Source organism: Bemisia tabaci, chromosome 4 (genome assembly GCF_918797505.1).
Source record: "Bemisia tabaci chromosome 4, PGI_BMITA_v3".
Lineage (NCBI taxonomy): Eukaryota > Metazoa > Arthropoda > Insecta > Hemiptera > Aleyrodidae > Bemisia > Bemisia tabaci.
Window position 1 is genome coordinate 60,407,798 of NC_092796.1, and position 23,271 is coordinate 60,431,068.

The following is a 23,271-nucleotide window of genomic DNA, read 5'->3' on the forward strand; positions in this document are numbered from 1 at the left end:
ACCTGAACACGGACGATTTTTTGCACGGCTGGAAAACAGTGCAGCTTCCCAAGGTCTACATATTAGCGACGCGGCGTTCATCTATTAATTGGGCTATCATAATAAATCCCGCTGCGTTGCCGAATCGTCCAGGAAAATGCGTTTCATCCGAGTTAAAAAATCATTTTTTCAGTGCAGTTTGTCAAAATCCTCGCGAGTGTGAGGTTTTTGATCCTGGCGAACGTGGTAATAATTGCTCTCAGCGCCTTCGTCGCGACCTGAGTCGACCGGGGAAAAACAATAGCGTCAATGTCACCCGAGAGAAAACCGAAGGCGAGGCGTTGAACATTGATTGCAGAACTCAAAAGACGAAATGAATCAGCTGTGCTAGTTTTTGATTAACAGATGACCCTATGAAAAATACGGTTGATGAAGGCAAGAACTGTGTTACGGATTTGAGAGGGTACCCTTAGCTGCGTCGCATAAAATTATTCATAGATAAAAAAAAAGTCTGCAAACTGAGGGATGGGGGGGGGGGGTGTCTGATTTTTTTCAGGTTTTTCTCCGACCAAAATTATTTAAATTACTTGATTTTTAACATTTTGGAATTAATTTCATTGCAAATAACAGGAATATATCAACCTTCTCCCTTGCAATATGAATTATTTAATTCACAAAAATTGAGGGTCCGCCTAGAAACTCATTACTAAAAAACATCGAGTCACGTCCTATGATTAATGATGTTTATGTAGAACACAGATTGCCACGGTCCGTACTGACTTGAGTAATTTTCGCTAACATTACAGATAGAACTGGATTTGGGAAGTTTGCGTCCACTCGATACCCATTCGAGGGTAGGGGGTTGGAAGGTCACGGTCACGGGTACAACGCAGCTCTCTGATGAATGAATCCCGGAGGTCTTCTTAGGGCAAAGTTGACTTTTTGACCCATTAAACCGATCAAATGGGTCATTTGCAGGCTTGCTTCCTGGATGAGGCAACTTAAGAATCCCAGACGAGAATAAAATTGACGATTCAACGGGATTGAGTGTCATTTAAGACGCGCCACGAAAAGTTGAAAGTCGGGACCTGGAGTCTCGCCGCCAAGAGCCGTGACTCACCGCGAGCTAGAGTTGCCACTTTAGAGAGGGACTCTCCATACAGATTGCAGTTCACATGATTTCTCGGCGAGACTTGGCAACACGGTAGCTTACGCTAAAAGTTCTCTCGTGCTTTCCAGGCTACGTAGCGTCCGTAGCGCGGAGCATCTTCGTTACATGAATACTAATTAGTGGGCTACAATGGTGAACTCGAGGACCCCCTGTCGCAATTTCGCGGAGGAAGAAAAACCGAAAAGTTAAAGAGGGCAGCCGCGAGAGGCCGGAGAGAGCATTGGTAAAAGGCGGCGGAAACCGCACAGAAATAGGATTCACTAATCACGATCCAGGGCGAAGGTGCCGGACTTGATGACGTAAGGCCTCGAGAAATTATGCTTTTACGTTGGCTCATTGACTCATACTCAGGCGGATAGCGCACGGAGGGAAATTGCTGTCTGGATCAGTAGGAATGTCATACACTGGTAAAAAAAACCCTCTTAGACCAATGCCGCATTGCATTGACTTAAGAGTGCAGTTTCTTGTCGCCGGATTCAAGAGTCTTGAACTCTTGTTTCAAGCGGATTTTGCATTGATTCAAGCGGATTTTGCATTGATTTAAGCGGATTTTGCATTGAGACAAGAGTCCAGACTCTTAAATCCGGCGACAAGAAACTGCACTCTTGAACCAAGAGGTTTTTTTTTACCAGTGTAAGTATTCAAAGACAAGAGACCCTCCACTGGCCTCTTGGCGACAGGTGGAAGCTTTTACTTTCGGGGACTCGACAATTTCTTATGGAAAATTATGAGGGAGCAACAGTCATCACTCTTTTTTCGGCTGTTGGCCTACCTATATGGTGGATGAAGAGCCTCGAGCTGAGCCAAAGAAGTTTCCCAAATTTTGTTTCGTTCGCAAAACAGAACTACTAACGTTGTTGACCATCGACCAAGTAGGTTGAATGTTGAAGTCCCGAAAGTAAAAGCTTCCACCATTGCCGAGATACTAGTGGAGGCAGTGGCGTGGCGTGCTTTGTGATGTATCGATTGTTCTTCCATTTAAACCTATGGTAAAGAATCGATTATTGAGGCGTTCGCTGCGAACACCCTGTGTATCGATCCTTTCCATAGGTTCAATTGGCGTAACAATCGATACATCGCATTTCACGCCCCGTCATGTCACTCTCCTCTCCTGACAACAGGACGTAACAGACGTAAATACAATTCGCAATGAGCCCTGTCGTGTATATAACTCAATACTTCCCGGGGTTCATCTTAAATTGTAGTTACGCTCTTTCGTCAGCCGAGCGACGAATGCTTTCCATGCTGAAATTATAACTGTGGGACTCTTGCTACTACAACCAGAATTACAACCCGCTCAGGAAATTTATCTTGGTGTAATCGGAATATTTACTCTGTACGCTGGAAAAAGTCGATTAGATGAGAAAAATAAGATGTTCAAGGGTAAAAGACATGGATAATGAACCTCAAAAAGACGCTAAAGCTGTCAGCCATATAAGAGAGCTACATGCGGCTGTGGGCGCGTATAATACGACTAAAATACACTCTATTCAACACTGCTGGCTTTTGAGAAAATCCACTTTTAGGATAAATCTGTTGCAACCAGAGACCTAGGCCGAGCTTTGGCCCTTTAGAATTTTTACTGATGACTGTCGTGTCCTCTACGGAATTTAAGCGCCCCTTACTCATCCACTAACTTGAAAATGATGGGAAACATTTGACCACGCGATTAAATTTTATTTTATTTTTTCATCTTTCACGATTAAAAATTTGATCTATTTCAGTATTAAAATTGCTGAGAAATAAAGAATGCAAAAATGAAAAATTAAAATTTTACTTAAAAACTTGTAGCAACCTGTTGTTTTTTGTAATAAAAGAAGACTACGAATCACAGTTCTATCACTTTTTATTATCAAAATAACACTCTCATTTTTAACCATTAAAACAGGAGGTTGGACAGAAAAAACTAACAGCTGATAAGATTATATAGCCTACACCTGTGGACTCGTAGAGGTGTGTGAGCTTGGGGAGAATACGAATGTTAAAGAAGAAAAGGTATTTAAAAACTTTCTTTTTGGAAGACTTAGCAGCACGGCAAGAAGACCATCACTATGCGAGGCGATGATCCTATCCAACCACGGCCGCGGCATGCTCTCAAAATCCCAAAGCGAGGTCGTGCCTTCTCGAAACCATACAAGTTCCAACTTTCGACGTCCAAAAAAGTTCCCATGTTTTAACTAAAGAGAATCCGTTTAACGAATTATTCTACCTGTGAATTGAGATGAAACTCGCTGATACAAACGCGTCGTTCTTTCTCAACTTCCAAACTAGAGTGATAGAGTCTATTCTCATGCGGCTAAACATCCTACCGTGAGATGGGCTCAAACAGGATGTGATTATTAGAATAGACAAATAAAAATCTACGTTGGACGACCGAACTCCACATTATTTTAATGATAACTTCGGGAGGCCGACATGATGATTAAACGGACGGTTAGGTGTGATACTTTTAAGGAATGTGAGAAGAAAGCTTTAGACTTGGTGCCTTTGAGACGAGCATTATGAATTATAATTTTTGAGGCTGAATATTGATTAGGAGAAATGCTAAACACTATGAATTAAGTTGAGCGAAAAGAGCGGGAGAGGGAGAGAGAGAGAGAGAAAAAAACAATAAAATAAATCAGAAACTAGCGAGTCGCCTCTGTTCAAATCCAATAGCTAAAATTCATCACTATCAATGAGTCAGCCGCTTCATCCTCACAGGTTTTGAAACATGAACCATAGGCATTAGATTGAAAAATAAATAAATAAAACTACTGAGTAAAATTCAATTGATCTACTTCAATTATTGGCCATAATGAATATTGACACTTAGATTTTTTTAACATAAGAGTCTAATCAATTGATTCCGTATGATTTCAGCCCAAATAATTTAGCCACTTTGGAGACTTTCCTGATAACTATCACCAACGTGAAACTGCAAGCATTCAAAGCGTTGCACTTTTCGAAATTGAAACTTAAGTACTGTTGTGATTTAACCGAAGTTTCATCAAAATTTGTCATACCATATAATAACTGTTATCAAACTACGACAAATTTTATCAAATTTTCATCAATGCCTACCCCGAAAAATTGGACAAAATTTAAGGTGAGAAATTTGGGCGCGTTTAAAGTGAGCAGAAACTATTGACCCGAAACTTGACGGTGGATTAATGCGTCTTTTTGATCCGAAGGAGGTGAACGAAGCATAGTACTGGAAAAATCGGACGATGAAAATTGTCATCTTACTAAGACATATTATATTTCATTATTCCTATTACGGAAAATTAAACAGAATCAGGTGCAAAATTTATGAATTCTTGAAACGAGCACGTGAAATTGAACTGAAAATAGTTGCGGCAAAACGTTCCCCAGATCCACAGAAAGCGGGCAGACTTTTAATGCGGTGAAAACTGTAAAACCTGAACTAAGAAAATTGCCATCAAACTACGACAAACTTTACCAATCGACGGCTAAAATCGACGGCGCTAATCATTCTTCAAGACTCAAGTGACAGGGCGTACATTGTACATCCGGTTGATCCGCAAAGAAATGGAAAATCGAGTGGAGAACCACAGGAAGTGGATAGACGTTTAATTTGGTGCAAACTGGAAAACTTGAGCAAAGAAAATTGTCATCAATCTACGACAAACTCCATGAAAATTTCATTATAGGTACCTACTCGCAAAATTTAGGCGTCGTTAAAGCGAGCACGTGAGATGGACCCGAAAATCGATGGCGCTAATCATTCTTCAGAATATACCGAACGTACATACAGTTGATACGTAAAGAAATGGAAAATCGAATGGTCAGCAGTGACGACTGCTTGAACCGGAAAAACCGCGGTGGAAATTTCGAAAACTGGGGATCGGGCGGCAACTGGAGATGGAACCCGGGTGGCGCGACTGACGGGACGGCGCGCGGATCAGCTGATCGGGGCGCGGAAAGGAGGTCAGCTCGCGTGGCGGGAGAATCGAAACTGGCGGAAGGACATTCCTGACGGAGCGCGGCGCTATGACTGAAGACAGGCGCTCGATGGAGCGAGGACTCCAAGTCCACGATCGCGATCGGCGACCACTTGGCGAGCGGGCGCGCGGTGGTGGGCCGGAGTCGCAGCAGAAGACAAGGCGGCGAAACGCGAAACGCGTGTGGCTAACAACGATCGACGGAGACATTAGCACATTTCCACGCTGGATACGTGCAACGTTGCCTGACGACCCGCCGCGATAAGGAAACGACCAAATTCAAGCTCCAATTGTGAAATTTACAGCCAATGGCTAATGGATGTGCGATTAGGTATCGTCTGGCCGGCGAAAAAATGGACCGCGTTATGCAGAAAGTAACCAAGCCACATCAGCCATTCCCAAATTTGACTGTAGGCACTTAAATTTTTAACAAGAGAACGTTCGAGCGGGTTCCTTTGAAAATTTTAAGGAATTTGCTTCGTGCTATGTAGAAATTCACTGAAATTTGCACAAAAATTTACACAACCCGTACAACCGTTTTCATGCAAAAAATTGAATGGTCCAATTACATTTGGCAATAGCATATGTGGCTTGGTTCCTTTCTGCTTAGCGTGGTCCAAATAAACTTTGAACTTTTGAGTGATCCGCGTTCTCGGTTTTGCGAGAAGGAGTCGAACGGAGTTTTAGTCGCTGAGTCGTACAGATTACACTGATGAACAATTGTTTTTTCTTTTAGGTTTGCCTAAAACTCAGCGATTGATTCTGGGTTGATTTTCAGCGCTAATTTTGAAAATATCTCCGTTTTTCAGAATCAGTTTCAAATTTTCGGGCGTCTAAATTACTCTGGAAAAGCTGGTTTTTGGGGGGAAAATTCCGATTTTTCCGGGATGAATTGAACTGATCCAGAAAAATGAAGGTCATCCTCGGAACCAGTGCTAAACTCTACCCAGGATCACTAACTGTCCTTAAGGCAAACCGACCCGTGTTGATCAGTGTCACGAAATAATATTACTGAGCTCTAACCAAACACTAAAGCTGATGTCCAATTTTTACGGAAATACTGTTTTTGGAAGACCATGACGGCATGACAGATGACGTCATCACGCAAAACGCGCTGATCTCCGTCAGTAACACACGTTGAACATCAAACACAAATTAATCCCTGCTCAAGGAGTCACGCGACGGTGAATCACAACGCCTGAATACAACTATTCGTACTCTATGGTTGTCCTAGTTGCATACGGTTGAAAATGAAGGCGCGCTGGGCGGCTTCTTTTACGCACTGCTTCAGTACTACGCACGTGGTGAAGCGCTCGAGTAAGGGATTCGGGGACAGTTGGAGACCGAAAAGCGGGGTAGTATAGCTCGGACAACTCAAAAATCGTCCTTATATTTCTGTCATAAAGCGATTCATAAGAGTTCAGTAAATAGAAAACTGTTCAAAAGTAGAGGGGCAGAACTCACTGCAGCCATTCAATTTGGTCATTTGTGCTTCTAGATACTTTTTCGCGAAAATTGAATTACTTTGTTGAAGAGGAACCCGATGAAAGAAGTATAAAAGAACACCAAATAGAGAATAGTTGGTATTACAAATGAAGAATGGATATTCAAAACCTGGTTAGCGTCATTAGGAGTTGCTAAAATTGTGCATGATGCATCTCAATGTGAAAGAACCTGAGCGCCTTCGCTTCATAAAATTTTTATTGCGATAATCCTCTCACGATTTAGATTGTATTTTCATGACAAGAACTGCTATGCCTACCCTGGTAAAAATTGGCAGTAGAATCTGTGTTCCGAAATACCATAGACCTACGGCCGGCTGTAAGATTTACAATAGCTTCTGTAGCCGGCTGTACAATTTCTTATAGCCTTTTATAGCCGATGGCGATTAAGCAACTCACAGCCAGGCGATAAAGTGTATGCTAAACGTCACTAATTACGGATGCTAGGACTTAGTGAGTTTTTGGACCACTGCTCTCTTTTTGGGCCGTAGTATCTTGATTTATTTTGCGAGGAAAGCTCCGTACTTTTGATGGATGCCTGCCATTCCTAATATATTAGAGTGCCTTCAGTTTCGTATGACACGGTGCAATATCTCTGGTGTGAAATAGTTGCTTCAAGCGCCTTGGCACGCTGCGGTGCGGCAGGCGGGCAGCCAGCGCGAAACGCGCATTGGCGCCTACAAACCTAACAGGGATACTTCACGCGTTGCGCAATGCGTGAAGTATCCCTGTTAGGTCTGTAGGCGCCAGTGCGTCGCCGCTCCGCTTTGTGTTCGGCTCTAATATTTAATCTGGCGGAGTCAGCGTTATTCAACTCATGATTTGGAAATGTTTGCACACTCTGTATGGATTATTCTCATTTTAATTGATGAAAAAAAATATGTAGTAAAGGAAAATATAACGTATGTTTTGTAAATATTAAGGTGGTTCCGTATCAAACTCAATGATTTCCAAAGTACACGAATTTCTACACAATTTCCTATAGCCTTTTATAATCGATGGCGAAAAAGCAACAGCCAGGCGATTAAGTGTAAAGCCCGGCGATAGGAACTATAGCCCGGCTGCATAATTTTTAATCGCTTCGTATAGCCCGGCCGTATGATTTTCTCCGCATTCTACAGCCAGCTATATGATTTTCTGTAGCCTTCTTTAGCCGGCTATAAGAATTCCTATGGTATTTTGAAACGCAGCTCTTATCGCCAATATTTACCAGGGTAGCCTGATGGAATACTTTTTTCCTGCAAGAAACAGTTCATCAATTTTAGCAACTAACAGGTTTTGAATTTCCACTCTTTAAATAAAGCAGTATCCGTTTGAAAATTAGCCGAAAGAAATAGGTCAAATAAATAGGCTCTCTAGGGTTTCCAGTGTAATTGAAAGCTTCTACATTTGTATCATGAGTCTTCTCGAATTATGCCTGGTTTATCACCTCCTAGGTGTGACTTGTAGTCATCAGAGTAGTCTATCGCGGTAAAGTCTCCTGAAGTGGAGCTCTTCCGGGGTCCTATTACCAGTTTAACCAACAAGTCGTTGGTAACATTTCGTCGCTCCTCTGACATAAGGGCGTATCTAAATTTCCACGTGAGCCCTGTGCCCCGTAGAACTCTATCCTTTCCGGGGTTCATGTGGAAATAGAGATACGCCCTGACGTCAGAGGAGCCACGATTTAACGATGTACACGATGGTTCGACTAATTTTACCGTAAATCCACTTCCAAGCTCGAAAAGCTCTTAACGTTGAGACATGATACGACTCCCGATTGTAAAATGATGCGAGAGCCCACCTTTGTAATTAGTCAAATCCTCGACACAGTAATACGTATGAATACATAAGGGGGGTTGCCACACTGTCTGAGGACTCTACTTGCGTAGGGAGCTTTTAGTCCACAGTATTGCAACCCTGCTTATGTACTCATGTAGAGACTTTGTTTAACGACAAGAGTAGATCTCTTAAAATGCTGTCTTGCACCACCCTTGCAGCCTCAACTTTGCGAGCTTTTAGTGGGCATCGCTGCTTCGATTGTAAAAAAAAACCCCATGGCACACTCGTATTTTTCGCGAGGGAGACTTCCAAAAAAAGGCCTTCCTTTTCTATCCTTTTCGGAGCTCCAAGAGACATATCGACACGTAACTAAATTGAAACCTCTTGATGATACATGTCCTTGTTAGAAGTTCTTCCTGAACTTTGAAGATGATTTTGGTCATGCAGTATTGCAAATACATTGTCCAACAGTAAAATGTTTTTATGTATGCTGAAAATGTAAACTTAGTACGGCTATTACCACAACCAGCTTTGAATAAAAATTATAGTAGTCTTTTCTCACTCAGAGGTTTCATTTTAACCACACAGTTTACTTAATGAGCCACTAGACAAAGTATGAGTTGCAGTACTAAGTGACATATTTCCCTCTCAAAATTTCACGAAGAAAACGAATCACACAACGGGCAGTTTAGAAATCAACCCCTAAACAAGATTAAGGTGTTTAAAATTGGATATATTTCTGTAACCAGAGACGTGTGGGAAAGATGGGGTGTGCTCGTTTGGAGTTGGATATGAAACAATGTAAAAGTGGGCGTGATTCCTTTTGGGGAAATAGAAAAACAGAATTTTACGTTCTATCAAATAGATAACCAAGCGCCAGCTGTATGCGGCACTCATGAGACGTGGACATGGCACAAGAGCGTTGTGGACAGGGCTCATGAGTTACAGCGGACCACGGAAGACCGCTGACGTCACTGGCGCTTCATAATTCCCAAGCATTCTAACGGCTCTCAACTAACGAGCACACCCCCTCTTTCCCACCCTTCTCTGATTCCGTTTAGCAGAAATACGTCCAATTATCATTGATGAAATGACAGAAATACGAATGACGCTACCTTAATGATCTACCTTCCATTTAATCTGTGTTAAAAATACTTGTTGGAGCTCTGGCAAGATCGCTGTCAGAGGCGGTTGGGTGTCGCAGAGCGCACAAAGGCACTATAAGAGCGACTTATTAGTAGTAGTAAAAATACTTATTAATCTCAATCAAGACTTTACTTCCGAACTTCTTGTTGCGTGAATCGTTTTCTACGTTAGATTTTGAAGAAGGGACTTGCGCCGTTTTCTTCTACCTCAGACCTTTGTCTAGTCGCCCATTCCCGGAATCCTGGAAAAGGGGTAACTTTTGAGGAGGCTCTTCGCAAAATATTGCGTTGAAACTCAATGCGCAGGGCACTGCATGAGCTTCCTTGGACAGCAGAAGACGACTCATCCGAACGTGAGGTTGACCTAGAGATCAACTGGAGGCAGGTGTACGTGCTTTCTTGCTGCGAACTTGCTCTCTACGAAAGCAAGCACCGGGTGGAATTTAGCAATTCCGGGCTATTTTGCAATAATTGCGGTGCGAAAGCGGTTCAAACATGGCAACAGCCGAAAACGCCATCTTCCGGCGAGGCATTGGTGCTGGCGGCTATGAGGTGCTGCTCTAGCGGTAGGTAGCGTGACGGAGAAAGTACCTATATCGTTTTATTAACGCATTAGTTTTAGACGCCGCTGCCGCAGCGAGTTGCAGGTTGCTCCCGCGCTCGTGCGTTTTTCCACGCTCCTAAGCAACAACGCCGTACGAGCCTTCAAATCTTGCCGAATTTCCCCCGATAAAAATAGTTACTTTCGAGGAAAGTTATGCATTGGTCGTAAGCAAACTGTCAGCAGATACTCAAATTTTGAAAATTCAAGAGGTCCAGTATGTTTTGACGAAGAGGTCTCGGATTTTCGATATTTTGAACGTGAGAATTCATCGAACTACATACTATATTTGGGTTTTCCTTTTCAAAATGTTGCTATTATACTTGAAAGTTGTAAGTATCAAAATGATAAAAACTTTCTATTTTAACAAAACGTTGTATCTTTTGAACAGAATGCTCACTGCTCATGCTAGGATAAAAATCATTATTGCAACCACATAATGATACAATTTTTTAAAAATAATTCCTATCTAAGAAGACAAAGAAGTATTTTGTCCAGAATTAGCAGAAGAGTACATAGGTGGATTCAGACACTTCGAACGGGGGGACGGAAGGGGGAGAGGTCCAGGGGTCCTCCTCCCCCGATAATATTCGAAATTTAAAGCCCCTGATATGAAATTTGAGTCAATTTTGTCATGAGCATGAAAAAGTACCAAATTTAAGCGTCCTTCCTTCTTTCTTCCTTCCCTTTCTCTTCATCCTTGTTTTCGGATCAATGGAGGGGGGGGGGGGTATGCGTCCCCTACGCCCCCCTTGATCCGCCTAGGGAAGAGTCAGAATTTCAATCCGAGTGACAATTCTTGATACTTCGCATTTGGATTTGACAAAATCCCTGATTTTATTATGCCAGCGATGCGTATTTTGCCTTGACATTTTCAGATGTTTTAGATTAAATTGGGAACAAAATTTTCCGATAAATTAGAGGAAAAATATTCAGGTTTTCTCCGGTAAAATCATGTTTCATTGAGGGGAATATGGCAATGTCTGAGGGCTCATAGGATGTTTTTCCTGAGGACGGCCCGACGGTGACTTTCTCGCACCTGTTGGCAGAGCCGCGGCGGCCCGGCCCGGTAGCGACAGCGGCTGCCGCGGGCTCGAAATTGACCGCAGCTATTTACACTGTCGACCGCAAAAAAGGAGGGAAATAAAACCGAAGTGGAGGAGGAGGAGGAGGAGGAGGAGGAGGAGGTGGAGGTGGAGGTGGCGGTCGGCGCGGAGATTTGTTTAAAGCCGAGAAAAGCGAAAACAAGGCGAAGGCGAGGTGACTCAATAGAGTTCGGCAACGACTCAACGAGGAAGCAGAAATCCACCAGTGGCGAGGCTTGCTTTGCGATGCATCGATTCATCTGCCATTTCAGGGTGTCTAGAAAGTTAAGAAAAAAATTCCCTGATTTCCCTGACGAAAACGACCAAAAAACCGGAGAAAAATTCAAAATACCCTGACAGGTGGAAAAAATAATTCCCCGACAAAAAGGGAAAACATTCCTAGTTTTTCGACACGTTTGAACTGATTAGATGTACAGTAAGAATTTTTGTCATGTTTTAGGAATAATGTATTAAAATAGAGCAACATACACGGCGCCTAAACTTATGCGAGATATTTTTGCCTCATTTGTAAAATTTAAAAGACATCAGCAGAAATTCACGTGAAAATTTTGGTAGAGAACATTGGTAGAGGAATCTCCGGCAGAGAATTAAATCTATCGCGAAACATTTGCCGAAAAATCCGTGTTTTTCGAATTCCCTGACGTTTCCCTGACACAAAAATCGCTTGCAAAATCAAATTCCCTGACATGTCGAATTTTTGCAGATTCCCTGACGTTTTCCCTGATTTCTCTGATTTCCCTGACATTTCCCGGTTTTCCCGGTCGCTAGACACCCTGCATTTGAACCTATGGAAAAGGATCGATAAACAGAGTGTTCGCAACGAACGCCTTAATAACCGATTCTTTACCACAGCTTCAAATGGGGAAATATCGACAATCGATCATTCACGCCTCACCACTGAAATGCACGGCCCTAGAAAACGATGCCTGACAATGTCGACGCGACAGTAGAACAAAACCGCGGGGCGATGCGTGATAAAGTCGATGTGATGAGCGCTGCCGCCTCGGAAGAATTTAATACCTTCATTGTGTCGTCATCAGAGAAACGTTCCACTAAATTTTTATCGGGTCTCGGCCTGTCACACAGTTCAAAATGTTCGTGTTTATGGTTAATTTGGGTTACTTTGAGTTACATGAGGTTACTCCGAGACATCTGGGAATGAAAAACTTGTTCTACTGAGGTAATGAACTCATGTTTCTCTAATTAAGGGGCTGTTATCCCCCTGGATCCTGGAATTGCTTGATAAAAAAGTATAAACGATGAAAATTTTTCGCGAGGAACGCGTTCCTGAGCTTAAAAAAGCTCGAAACAGCTTTAATGACTGACAAAAAGGAGCTCAGTGTTGTAATGATGAGAGGAACGTTTCTCGTTAGCGATCTCCTTATGACGTCATGAAAGATTCTCATGGTTTCAACCACCGTGAATCTAGTATCATGGCTGATGTACGACCGGAATGTATACTTATAAACAATGGCAGGCGAAAGGATCACGGGTCAATGATCCTTGTGACGTCAAGAAATCTGTTGGCGCGATATTTTTCGTTTGAAATGGAGTTGAACTTTCGGCAACTTAGTGAGTCGTTTTCCCACCTAAAATTTGGTTGAATGAAAAAAGGTAAAATACCTCATTTAACATTAAAATTCAAACACTCAAAAGTAAGGTTTCCTCATTTTCTACGTGTTTTACGAAAATGAATTGAAAAGCAAAATGCGATTGATTTGGTAGTAAAACGCGCATTATCGTTTGGGATCTGGTGAGGGGCAAACGAGACAGGACCGCTAGCCATGCCGCATTCGTTCTGCTCAAGAGAGACACCGAGACGGTCAACATGCTCCTTCGCACGACGCGAAACACAACCCGCGGTACAGAAACGGTTTTCACGCTTGTGTATGAAATTGCCTAACTTCAATTCTGTAGGCGTTTTTAGAGCTCGTGTAACAGGTGAAAGAAACTGATAATGCACAGATCAGGTTTTTCAAAGTCCTAGTGTAAAACTGTGATTTAGCACACGAGTAATGTTAAATACTGACAAGGAAACATGTATTTCATCGAATGGATGGCCACATGCTTTAATTAAATAGTAATTAAACCCATCAGTTTCATTGCTTCTCTCCTCACTAGGTCCATACTTCTCAAGACAATCCTCTCACATAAAAGGGAAGGGAGATAGAGATGAATGGGAATTCTGGAGAACTATCATAAATATCTAAGCTTTTGCACTTTTATTCCATAGTTACAGTGTTTTCTAGGGAAAGGTTGCAGCAATGTTTGATGTAATCCTCTGGAAAAATCGAATTCAAACCAGAGCAGGTAACTGCAGTTGCTTCCTGCTATAAAAAATTGCTAATTGCAAACAATGGCGAGGAAAATGTTTTCCATCGTTAATTGACAAATAAGATTCTCGAAGTCCGGTATTTAGAGAAATATTTGGCTGTGGCAATATCTTTCAATGAAATGTTCTTTTGATGAGATGAATTTTTTTAAGAGACGTGACACTCATTCAATTCGGAACACAAATAATCACACAGTGCAAAGCTTGCATAAAATTGTACATAATTGGGTTACTTACGATTGACGAAACGAGCCCCATTTTCGATTAGGCAGGTTGTCATTGTGACTGAAAATCAAAAAGCACGAAATTAAAATATAGAACTGCGTGAATAATCACAGAAATATTGAGCAAAAACCGTTTTTCTAGTGGATCCATTTGTGCATGAAGGGTCATCTATACAAGGGTCTCCATTAAAATTAGACTCCTCATTTTGGAAAAAAAGCAATGAACTGCTAAACAGGTTAAAAGTCGATTCAGCATGTTAGACCTACTGTACGACTTGAAAATAATATTTTAGCATTGATTGTTTACATTGGCATCGTTCATCAGTCATTAAAACCTCGTAAATCAACCTGGGTTGTATCAATCAGGGCAAATTAGCTTTTAGTTAGGCAAAATTGAGACTCGAAAAAAGTCCTCCCTCCTTTGATGTTCCTTACATAACTTATCTACTAAAAATTTGGCGTTTGGACCCTTCAGAAAAAAATGGTTCCATTGGGTTAAGCTGTTGAAGACTCAAGTTGATCTTCCTGTCCGTGCCTGATAGGCTCATTTAGTTATTAAAAAATCCAGAGGAAAATTTGAGTTTTTTCATTGTATGGAATTTTGATTTCCTTTAACATTCTTAAAATGATTGGGGAATAAAAAAGATGTAATTTGAGAATTACCTCGGTGAAGATCTCCTTAAACTAGTGCGTAGCCATGTATTTCTTGTTAAATTTGAGCTGAAAGGACTCTTGTTCGCAGATCTGAAAAAAAAACAGAAATTGAAACATTAAAAAATACAGACATTAAATGATCATAGTTGACCGGGTATACAATACATTTTTTTCTCAGTAATTTGAGAAATCGCACATGAAAATGTTCGTTTGTCATTCAAACATTTAATTAATTTGTCGATTTCCAGGAGTCATGTTTAATTTCGTTTAAATTGAATGTCTCTGTAATCATTTTTGAGACGTGTACTTACTTACGAGGATCCATCCTTTTTCGCACTCTGAGTCTCTGTATCTTGATTATAAACAGCTATTATATCATGGCTTGGGGACTTTTTTGTCCTCTTCAGAAAGCTTTCAAAGTTACATTCTACTACTTTTTAAAATAATACCATGTATCCTAAATTCTTAACCATACTCATTCTCTGATTTTTTTCCTGATTTTACCGATTTCTAGGAGCTCATTCCCTGACAAAATGCGAAAGTTTTATATGACTTTCCCGAATTTGCTCGAAAAAAACTCTATAATTCTCCGAAAATCCAGGTATGAATATCGATTTTTGTTCCGGAATTAATTCCCGGTTTCTGGAATAAATTCCCTGATTTTTCCCAGATTTTCCCAACAGTTTTTCATTCCCTGATGGATCCCAGTTATTCCCGGGTTTTCCTGGTCCCAGATACCATGAATAAAACATGCTACACTGAAAAAAAAAGGATTGCTAATTCACCGATTTTGGGTGGAGCAAAATTTGCTTCACTTCGTAAAGCTTTCTTATCCGTGCACGGTGTTGAATCAAGTGAACGACTGGCACGAATTGCTACACCGATTTGCTACGTCTGCGCGCCTTCATGCAGTTAATCTTGCATCGAGTGGCTTGGAAGTGTAACTGCATTTTTTGGTATTGGTACTGTGCGAACAGTAAAAATAGCTCAATAGTTAGGCTAAAATAGCAGATTTTACAGAAAAATAGCGAAATTTACGGAAGAATAACTAAAAAGGTAACAGACGTAGCTTTTCAGAGAGCAAAATCACCTACACGCGTGTGTGTAAGTTATCTGAAATTTGTGTAGCGATTTTACCTGCATGGTTTGCACGTTCGTTTTTTAGCTACACCATGCCATTAAATACCCGCGTGCAAGGCAAATTCAGCAATATTTTTTTTTTCACTGTATCTTTGTTGCAGATATATGTGAGAATGGAGGATTATTCAAAATTACCCATTTAAGATCTGGGGAGATGTATCCATGTCGACTTCACCATAGCATTCGTAGTTTTCCCCGTCAGATAAACTTGAACAGTGGCTGGAAAAGCAAAAGAAGGAGTTAGAACAAAGAAGTCTCAGCATGGAAAAAAACATGCCAGGTATTGTGTCAAGATCTCGCCAAGTAATGTTTCAGACATTAGAGCATTTCAGTACAGGCATCTTACTTTGATTGTGCATATCAGTGCCCCAGAGCCAAGTGGTACCTAACATACATTATTGAAAAAAATCAAGTTGGTGTTGGTTTGGAAATCTCCAATAACGGTTCCGCATGTGTGGAAAATTTGGTAGCCCTATCTTAATCCGGTAATGAGATACGGAAGGAATCTAAAAAATTGCGATTTACATTGGAATCAATGGGGCCGACGAACGACTTTCCACTGATATCTCGGAATGACTAAAATGGAGTTAGGTACCTTGTAACTCTGGGGTACTGATATGTACAACCTCCATCTGTGTACAGAGTACGCGCCTCTTGTCTCAGAAAATTTTCAGAAATTCTGTGCTTCCGAACGACAATTATTTTCTAATAAAATGCTAAACAAGAGAAGATTGTAAAAATCTATGTATAAAAATAAATTTACTACTTCAAAGAAATGATCGAAGGAAGGGTGATCCTCTGGGGTGAATTCTTTCTCTAAGGCCTTGTCTCCACGGGACGTTTTCATGGGATGTGTCCCAAGTTCGAAACGCAGGAATGAAACTTCTGGGATTTTTCTCAGTTACCGTCTCCACGGGAAGAGGCTCATACGGTCCTGCGACTAGTTTGCGCGGGAAGATAAATTAGATAAAGTCGAGTATTTAACCGGGATTAAAGTAATAATTGCACTCAATTGACAATTAGACACATTATTTTAACTAAACAAACATGAACAATAGAGTATTCAACAAAATATCGCGCAATTAGTTTGCACTTCTTCTTCCTCTCTCAGTGGGTCCTAGGAGTAAAAGGACCATACTTGGTACTGGGAAAAATATTGATTAACTCATTATTTCTCCCAACTTCGTAAGTGGGATTTTTCCCTGGGACAAATCTCGTGAAAAGGCCCGTGGAGACAAGGCCTAACTGTGAGTTATATAGCATAATGAGTCAGAAGTAGAAAATAATTCCTGATAGGTTATTAATTTGTACACTGTTCTCGTACAAGGAAGGTTTTTGACTTCTTCGAGCAACATCATATTTTTGTTCCTTTTCATACTGATTTGTATGCCGCTCACGGATGATTTGCTGCTCTATTCCGATGCACTAGATTTATCTAGGGAACAGAAATATTCCGTCCGGTTTTTCTTCTTTTTTGTTCCTTGCTTTTTTGGATGCAGGAACTACGGTGTGCTCTGTATCGCCAGTAACTTAATTCCGTAGGTTTCGACTAAGAGGTTTACTTTTTGGACCAAGTAGAAGAAAGAATATTTTCCAAAGAGAAAAAGGGGGGGGGGGGTGAAGGAGTTGAACGAATCAGAATTGGCGAAAGTTACGCGCTCACTTGAGCATCGTTGTTTTTCACGGTTTTTTGCACGCGGCGCTCATGTGTAATCGTGGTTATTTACCGAATTTTCGCGCTTTCGCGGTCACAGTTCAGCCACGTAAACTGCACTTGCTACTGCTTGCACTCGTCAGTAAAGTTCACTAAATTCTCCTCAATTCCGTAATCTTACCGAAAAATAAGAGAGAGAATCCGATTTGAATTATCTTCTGCAATGGACCAATAGGCAAAATACAAATTAAGTCATTCAAAATTTCATGTAGAACACGATTCTCGCGAGGAAAATTACTGAAATCAACTTCTAACTATGATATTACGGTTTTCCGGGAAATTTTAATAGCAAGGTCATGAGAAAATTATACTCTACGTAAGTCAAATCGCACCCTACAACAGGTTTGGCAGGCTGCTCAATCAAGCATTGTTCCTTTCCCACGCTGTGTTGCTCAAAGTGTAGGAAACTTCTACAGCTGAGCCAAAGCATCGAGATTAAGGTTGCCATAATTTCATATCGCAGAGACTGTCACAGTAACTTTACGTGAGCGATTGACTTAAGTAGATTTTTGTTTTTCTCCAAGAGCGTGAAGTCGAATTGATGCTCAAAAAAAGTCTTCATCTTGGTTAAGAGTTACTGACAGTAATTTTCGTTACACATATATATCGTGTTCTACGAGAATGCTTACATTCGTACCTTGTCTACTGGTCCATTCTGAGGGTCGATTATTGAAATTCATAGACAAAGCTATAGACAAATAAGATGAAAGGGATATGGAGGGATCCTATTGGTGGAAGCGAGTGGTTGCAATAGACAAAGGAGGTAGGTAATCGACTAACCAACAGAACCCACGAGAGACCTTAGAGCTGGCCTATCATTTTCTCCCTTAGTCTATAGAAACCATGCATTTCAACCAATAGGATCGCTCCATACTCCCTATGTCTTCTTTGTCTAACGCTTTGTGTATTAATTTCAATAATCAGCCCGCTGGAAGGAAGCACACCCTATTATGGTGTTTATTTCAATTTATACAAATGGATGAGAGCTATAAGAGCAAGAATTCTATGCTAACAGACTCCGCGAACGGAACCTGGGGGAAGGAGGACTGTTGATTTACCTGTCGGTGCTGGTGTTTATTTTATCGACGGGATCACCGATAATGGTGACGTCATCCTCGCTGGACGCGGAAACGTGATGCCCGTTTCCGGTTCCGTTCTCGAGCTTGCTCTTGCTGATGGCCGATGCGTTTCCGTTCGACATGACCGTGGTCGGACCCATCATTGTCTAGTCACCGGCTTCTGCAACAAAACCATGGGGTCGGAGAAATTAGCATCCGAATCATCAGATTGTATAAAGGCACAAAAAGAGGGATACAAATTGCACTTAATTTTGCGATTAGGAACCACAATTTCTGGCTAAGGTTAGAAGCATCGAATGTAGCGTCAGTTTCCTTATGCACATAATTGTTTAAAGGAGCAAAGGATGCTGCAAAGGAAGCAAAGGATGCTGAATTTTAATTTAAAAGTACGGATCAGAGTCGGGACCAGAGTAAGATCCTACTGATAGGATAAAAGAGTCTACTGTTTATTTTAAGCCTTCGTTGAACTTTTTCCCTACTTTCAAAACGAGGAATTCAAGTTTTCGGAAATGTCTTCTGTCGATACCGAAAGAGGGGACAGCGAAGAACTTTCAGGGCAAAAACAGAGAATGCATTCGCAATCCCCTTCCCTTATCCTACAGGAATTTATTCGAGGCCTTTAAATAACAATCTGACAGCTGTGCTCTTTTTTCTTGCCAAAGGGTCAGACGTACGTTGGAACTCTAGCTTTAGAGGAAAAATCCACGGTTGCCTTTTCAAAATTATGGAGAGAAACTATATAGTGCTTTTGGACTGCTGTTGAGAAAAGTTGAAGCTGCAAAATTTCGGAGCGTTGCGAAACATTAATTCGCTCAGCTTTGGCGTGGGTTTCAGTGATAATGTGTAACGCGTTAAATTATTACTTTGAACAAGCGACTTGAGTATGGCCTTGGCATCGGCTTTCCCGGGTTATGAATTGCGGCCGCCGCAAGAAGTTAGGTGATACACACCAATCTATTTTTCTTCTTACTTCCTTTTATGAAAATTTTGACTCCAGACAATTCTAATTTGTCACATCAATGAAATCCTCAGTACGTAAGTAGAGAGAGAGAGAAAGAAAAAAAAACAAATTTCAGCCAGTTCTTAGGGGGAGTGCGGATAAGTTTTAAGGAACAGCAAGTAATTGCTTGCAGTAGTTTTCTTCAGGTAAGGGACTGCCGTGTTGAATATTAAGACGTCGCGCGCCAAAGTGCCTCCTGCAAAATACGATTTATTGGAAAAACATTCGAGTTTTTCCTTTCAATTTTTTGTCAATTTTTCTGCATGCAACACGACTAGTTGCATCCAGGCGCTGTGATGAACCTTGCCCCCTTTCGCTCATCCATTGGCTGCAAACTGAGGGAGGCGAAGAACAATTCGATGGTGAAGATGACATTATTGTCAAACTACATATCTCGATTTGCGACGTTGCAAATCTACTGTCTCATTTCACTTCTCAAAGAAGGTCTGATTGTCGTTTACGCTCAACAGATAGTTTGTTTTTCTTCGTTTTTTGGGCAATATTTTGAAAAAATTTCGCGCGAGTGAGTCGAGCAGTATTTTCAGGAAAGAAAAAAAAAACGAGTTAAGATTTTCCAAGACCGTATTGAAAATCCGTGGTTCGGTATTTTCGCCTCCGCTGTTGATATTAAGCACCGGTGCGGCAAGCAGCGTTAATCGCAATATGCGCATTTCGGCGCGAGCAAGGAAGCCCAGGGCGCCTTCAATTTATTACATGCAACACGCGCATCCGTGGAGCTCGAATAGTTGCATCCAGGTGCCGTGATGCACATTGCCTCCTTTCGCGCATCCATCGACTGCAAACCTGAGAGAAACGGAGAACAATGCGTCGGTGAAGGTGAATATACCAAACCACGGATTTTGATTTACGATGATGAAAATCTGCAGCGACATTTTACTTTAAAAAAGCCTCGTTTTTGCTCCGCATTTTGTTTGAATTTTTTTCGTTTTTCCGACAATATTCTCCAAAAATTCCGAGCACATTTTATCAAAACAAGCGAAAATTTGTAAGAACCGTATTAGAGATCCGAGGTTTGGTATAGTTTCAGCGTGGGGTTTCTCTTCTCTCCTTCAATTTTCTTCATCAAAAGTTTACTTTTACGAGTATTTCTATTATGTTATCCAAGTTTCCTATCTCGCCGTAAATTATGCTTGACTTAACCTTACGATTTTGATGTTGGCTCATAGGCGTAGCTATTAAGGGCGTTGATGCCTAACCCCCTGTATGAAATGGTATCATTCGACCATGATCGGCCATGACAACGATCTAGCTACACATATAATGGTCGCGCAAACCAACGGACTCTTAGAGCTTCTCAGACAAGAAAATTGGATTCCTCGAGCCATTTAAGATGATGCCACCTCGATCTGTTCCAGCTCAATCGAGAGACCTTCCGATTTTGACCCTAAAATTTTAGTCCATGTAACTCGTGTCGATTTTTCCCGATCTGGACGGGAGCAAAAAATTCGAGATAACCTACTAGACCTACGAAATTTGAGGCATAAAATCGAATGCACATGGTCCCGAGGCTCCTCGGGGCTTCCTAAACTGAGGAACGGGTTTTTTTTGGTAGCATTTATTGACGATTCACCGGCATGTCTTACTCGCCGGTTTTGCGATTCAGCTGACTTGTACTGCCGTGCTAGGAAAAAACGCCGTATGAGCCTTCAGACGATGCCAAGTTTTCTTCGATAAAAACCGATTTTATCGGGAAAATTGTGAATATCTTCCCCCAAAATTTTCAGACAATTATGTACGCAATTTAATCATAATATCTGAATTTTCAAGGAAACATATGCATGAATATCGTCAAAAAAACACGTTTTATTACGGGAAATTTGGTGACTTTTGAATGTTTGTACGGCGTTTTTCCTTAGCACGGCAGTGTAGAGCTTTATACACAGGGTTGCTTTTATTACCTTCAATTAGGCATTGCATTAGTTACGTAAAAGCAGGATCAACTGTTGCGGAAAGAGTGAAGATGGTTCGGGCGCGGTGGTAGAACGTGCAACTGATCTGACTCCGAGAAGCGGAGCATGGCTCCGTAATATTTGGCTCCGACGGGGTTTTAAATGCTCGTCAAGACTGTCCTGACAATGAATTCTGGATTTGACCATTCATGCTAGATTACCACGGCCGCTTCTCAATGAAAAAACACCATGGCCACGCTGACCACACTGGCGGCAGTATTCAACTAGGCACCACACGAGACCACAGTTTCTTGTTTTCGTCTTTTTGTTTTCCTCTCCCACCTTCTCCTTCCTTTTTCTTCATCGGCGCCACCTTGCCGTATTTCTACTGTGGATCCAATACGTACAGCCTATTTTATCCAGGAATGTGAGAACAGTTCAAAATGAAATCACTCGGAAAAGGCATAAAAGCGAGAAAAAGTTAAGTTTCACCGCCGCACAATGAGTGAATTCGGCCGATCATCCTTCCACCAAAATTTATGTTGTGTTCCTCTTTTTCTTCCCTACCTGTGTTTTGTCATTTTGTGTTTAGGGCACAAAAAAGACTCGGCTACGACAGACGTCCGAAGTATTCGATAAACTGAGTGTCTGACAGTAAGTAAAAGAGCTTTCAATTTTTCCGCGATAAACAAGAGCTCCCCGACCCGTAAATGTACTCCATAAATATGCCGAATATCCTAGCTGAGGGAATCCAATAGTTAAAATTCAACTCATAATATGAATGTATGTATGAGTCGCTGTACGGTGCGCTAGGGCGCTCTGCGACGCCTACCCGCCACAGGAATCTATCATGGTAGAGATCCATAGTAAAATAAATTCAATAATAAGTAAAAAAACGGGAATCGTCAGATAACCGCACTTAAATTCTTTGGGGCCACTAGAGACAATAAATTATTGCAAAAAAATACTGGTTTTCGACTTTGTTTCGAATGTCCTGATTTTTCCAAGCAAGAAAGTAAACACACCCACATTTCCATCGGCAGTGGGTCAGCGCGCTTATGACCCCGCATTGTCGCGCGAGTAAATCCTCACGATTCACGAGAAATGCGGATAAGGAGGGGGGGGGGATGCAAAAACAAAGAGAAAAGTAGGCGGAACAAAGGTGGGTGACGACACTTACACGGGTGAAAAAACCGACGGGTGACGAGAGTGCCGAGGAAGCGAGGAAAAAAACTCACATGCACATCACGGTAAATTGGTTGGACACGGACTCATCGGCTACTTATTAGCGCGAGCGAGACGTAAACGCTAACGCGAAACGCAGACGCCCGACGCGGCGCGGGAGCTACGACGACTGGTCCTTGGTTCGTCGGTGGCCCCGGGGCTTCGGGCCTCCGGCACGGCCGTCAAAACATCGCGCCGCACGCGCCCCCATCTGGACGACACAGCAGCCTCAAAACACGGCACCCACGCCCCCAGCCAGGGATTGAACCCTTCGAGGAAGACATCCTTGCCTAGTTTACGCCGGTAGTGGATCGAGTCAATAGGAGAGGTCGGACAAAATTTGAAAACTTTAAAAGTTTGGAACTCCGTTCATACACGATTTTGAGATTCTAAAAATGGTTCCATTGTTTTCTCGTAAAATGTTCTTCTTAGAACACCCCTTGAAATTCCAACTGACGAAATAAACATCAAAATTTGGGGTTTTAGTCGAAAATTTCATGTCCGGCCTCTGTGAAGTCAACCACTGTGCGCCGGTGGCACGCAGAGTTGCACAAGTGAAATGAAAAATGTGAAAGATGGGGAATTTCTCTGAAATATTTCATGAGATTTCAGAAAGATGTGAAAAGTATGAAACATATTTTCAGGGACTCGTATGCAACACGCATTAAAAAACACCAAAAAGCAAAAGCTGTTTGCCTTTCAATTAATTTGGCGTTCAATTTCGAAAAATATTTTTCAGTATCTTTCTGAAACATGATATTGCGCGTTTCAAGATTTACTTTTTT

At 41.6% G+C, this 23,271-nt stretch overlaps 1 protein-coding gene across 3 annotated transcripts in view; it reads right to left on the reverse strand.

The window, feature by feature from the left end:
* The window catches only part of nuf (rab11 family-interacting protein nuf), a 96,915-nt gene that overhangs the window by 35,792 nt on the left and 37,852 nt on the right, over positions 1 to 23,271 (reverse strand). For 2 of the 3 annotated variants that reach the window (XM_019043476.2, XM_019043474.2), the window contains exons 3-6: positions 18,332 to 18,512; positions 15,695 to 15,778; positions 14,429 to 14,509; positions 13,779 to 13,826 (exon numbers count right to left, since the gene is read on the reverse strand). In XM_019043476.2, the coding sequence (XP_018899021.1) occupies positions 13,779 to 13,826; positions 14,429 to 14,509; positions 15,695 to 15,778; positions 18,332 to 18,495 (377 nt within the window). In that variant the 5' untranslated portion in view covers positions 18,496 to 18,512. Of the gene's footprint in view, positions 1 to 13,778; positions 13,827 to 14,428; positions 14,510 to 15,694; positions 15,779 to 18,331; positions 18,513 to 22,442; positions 22,620 to 23,271 lie in introns of those variants that run through there. The other variant, XM_019043475.2, reaches the window with a different exon arrangement.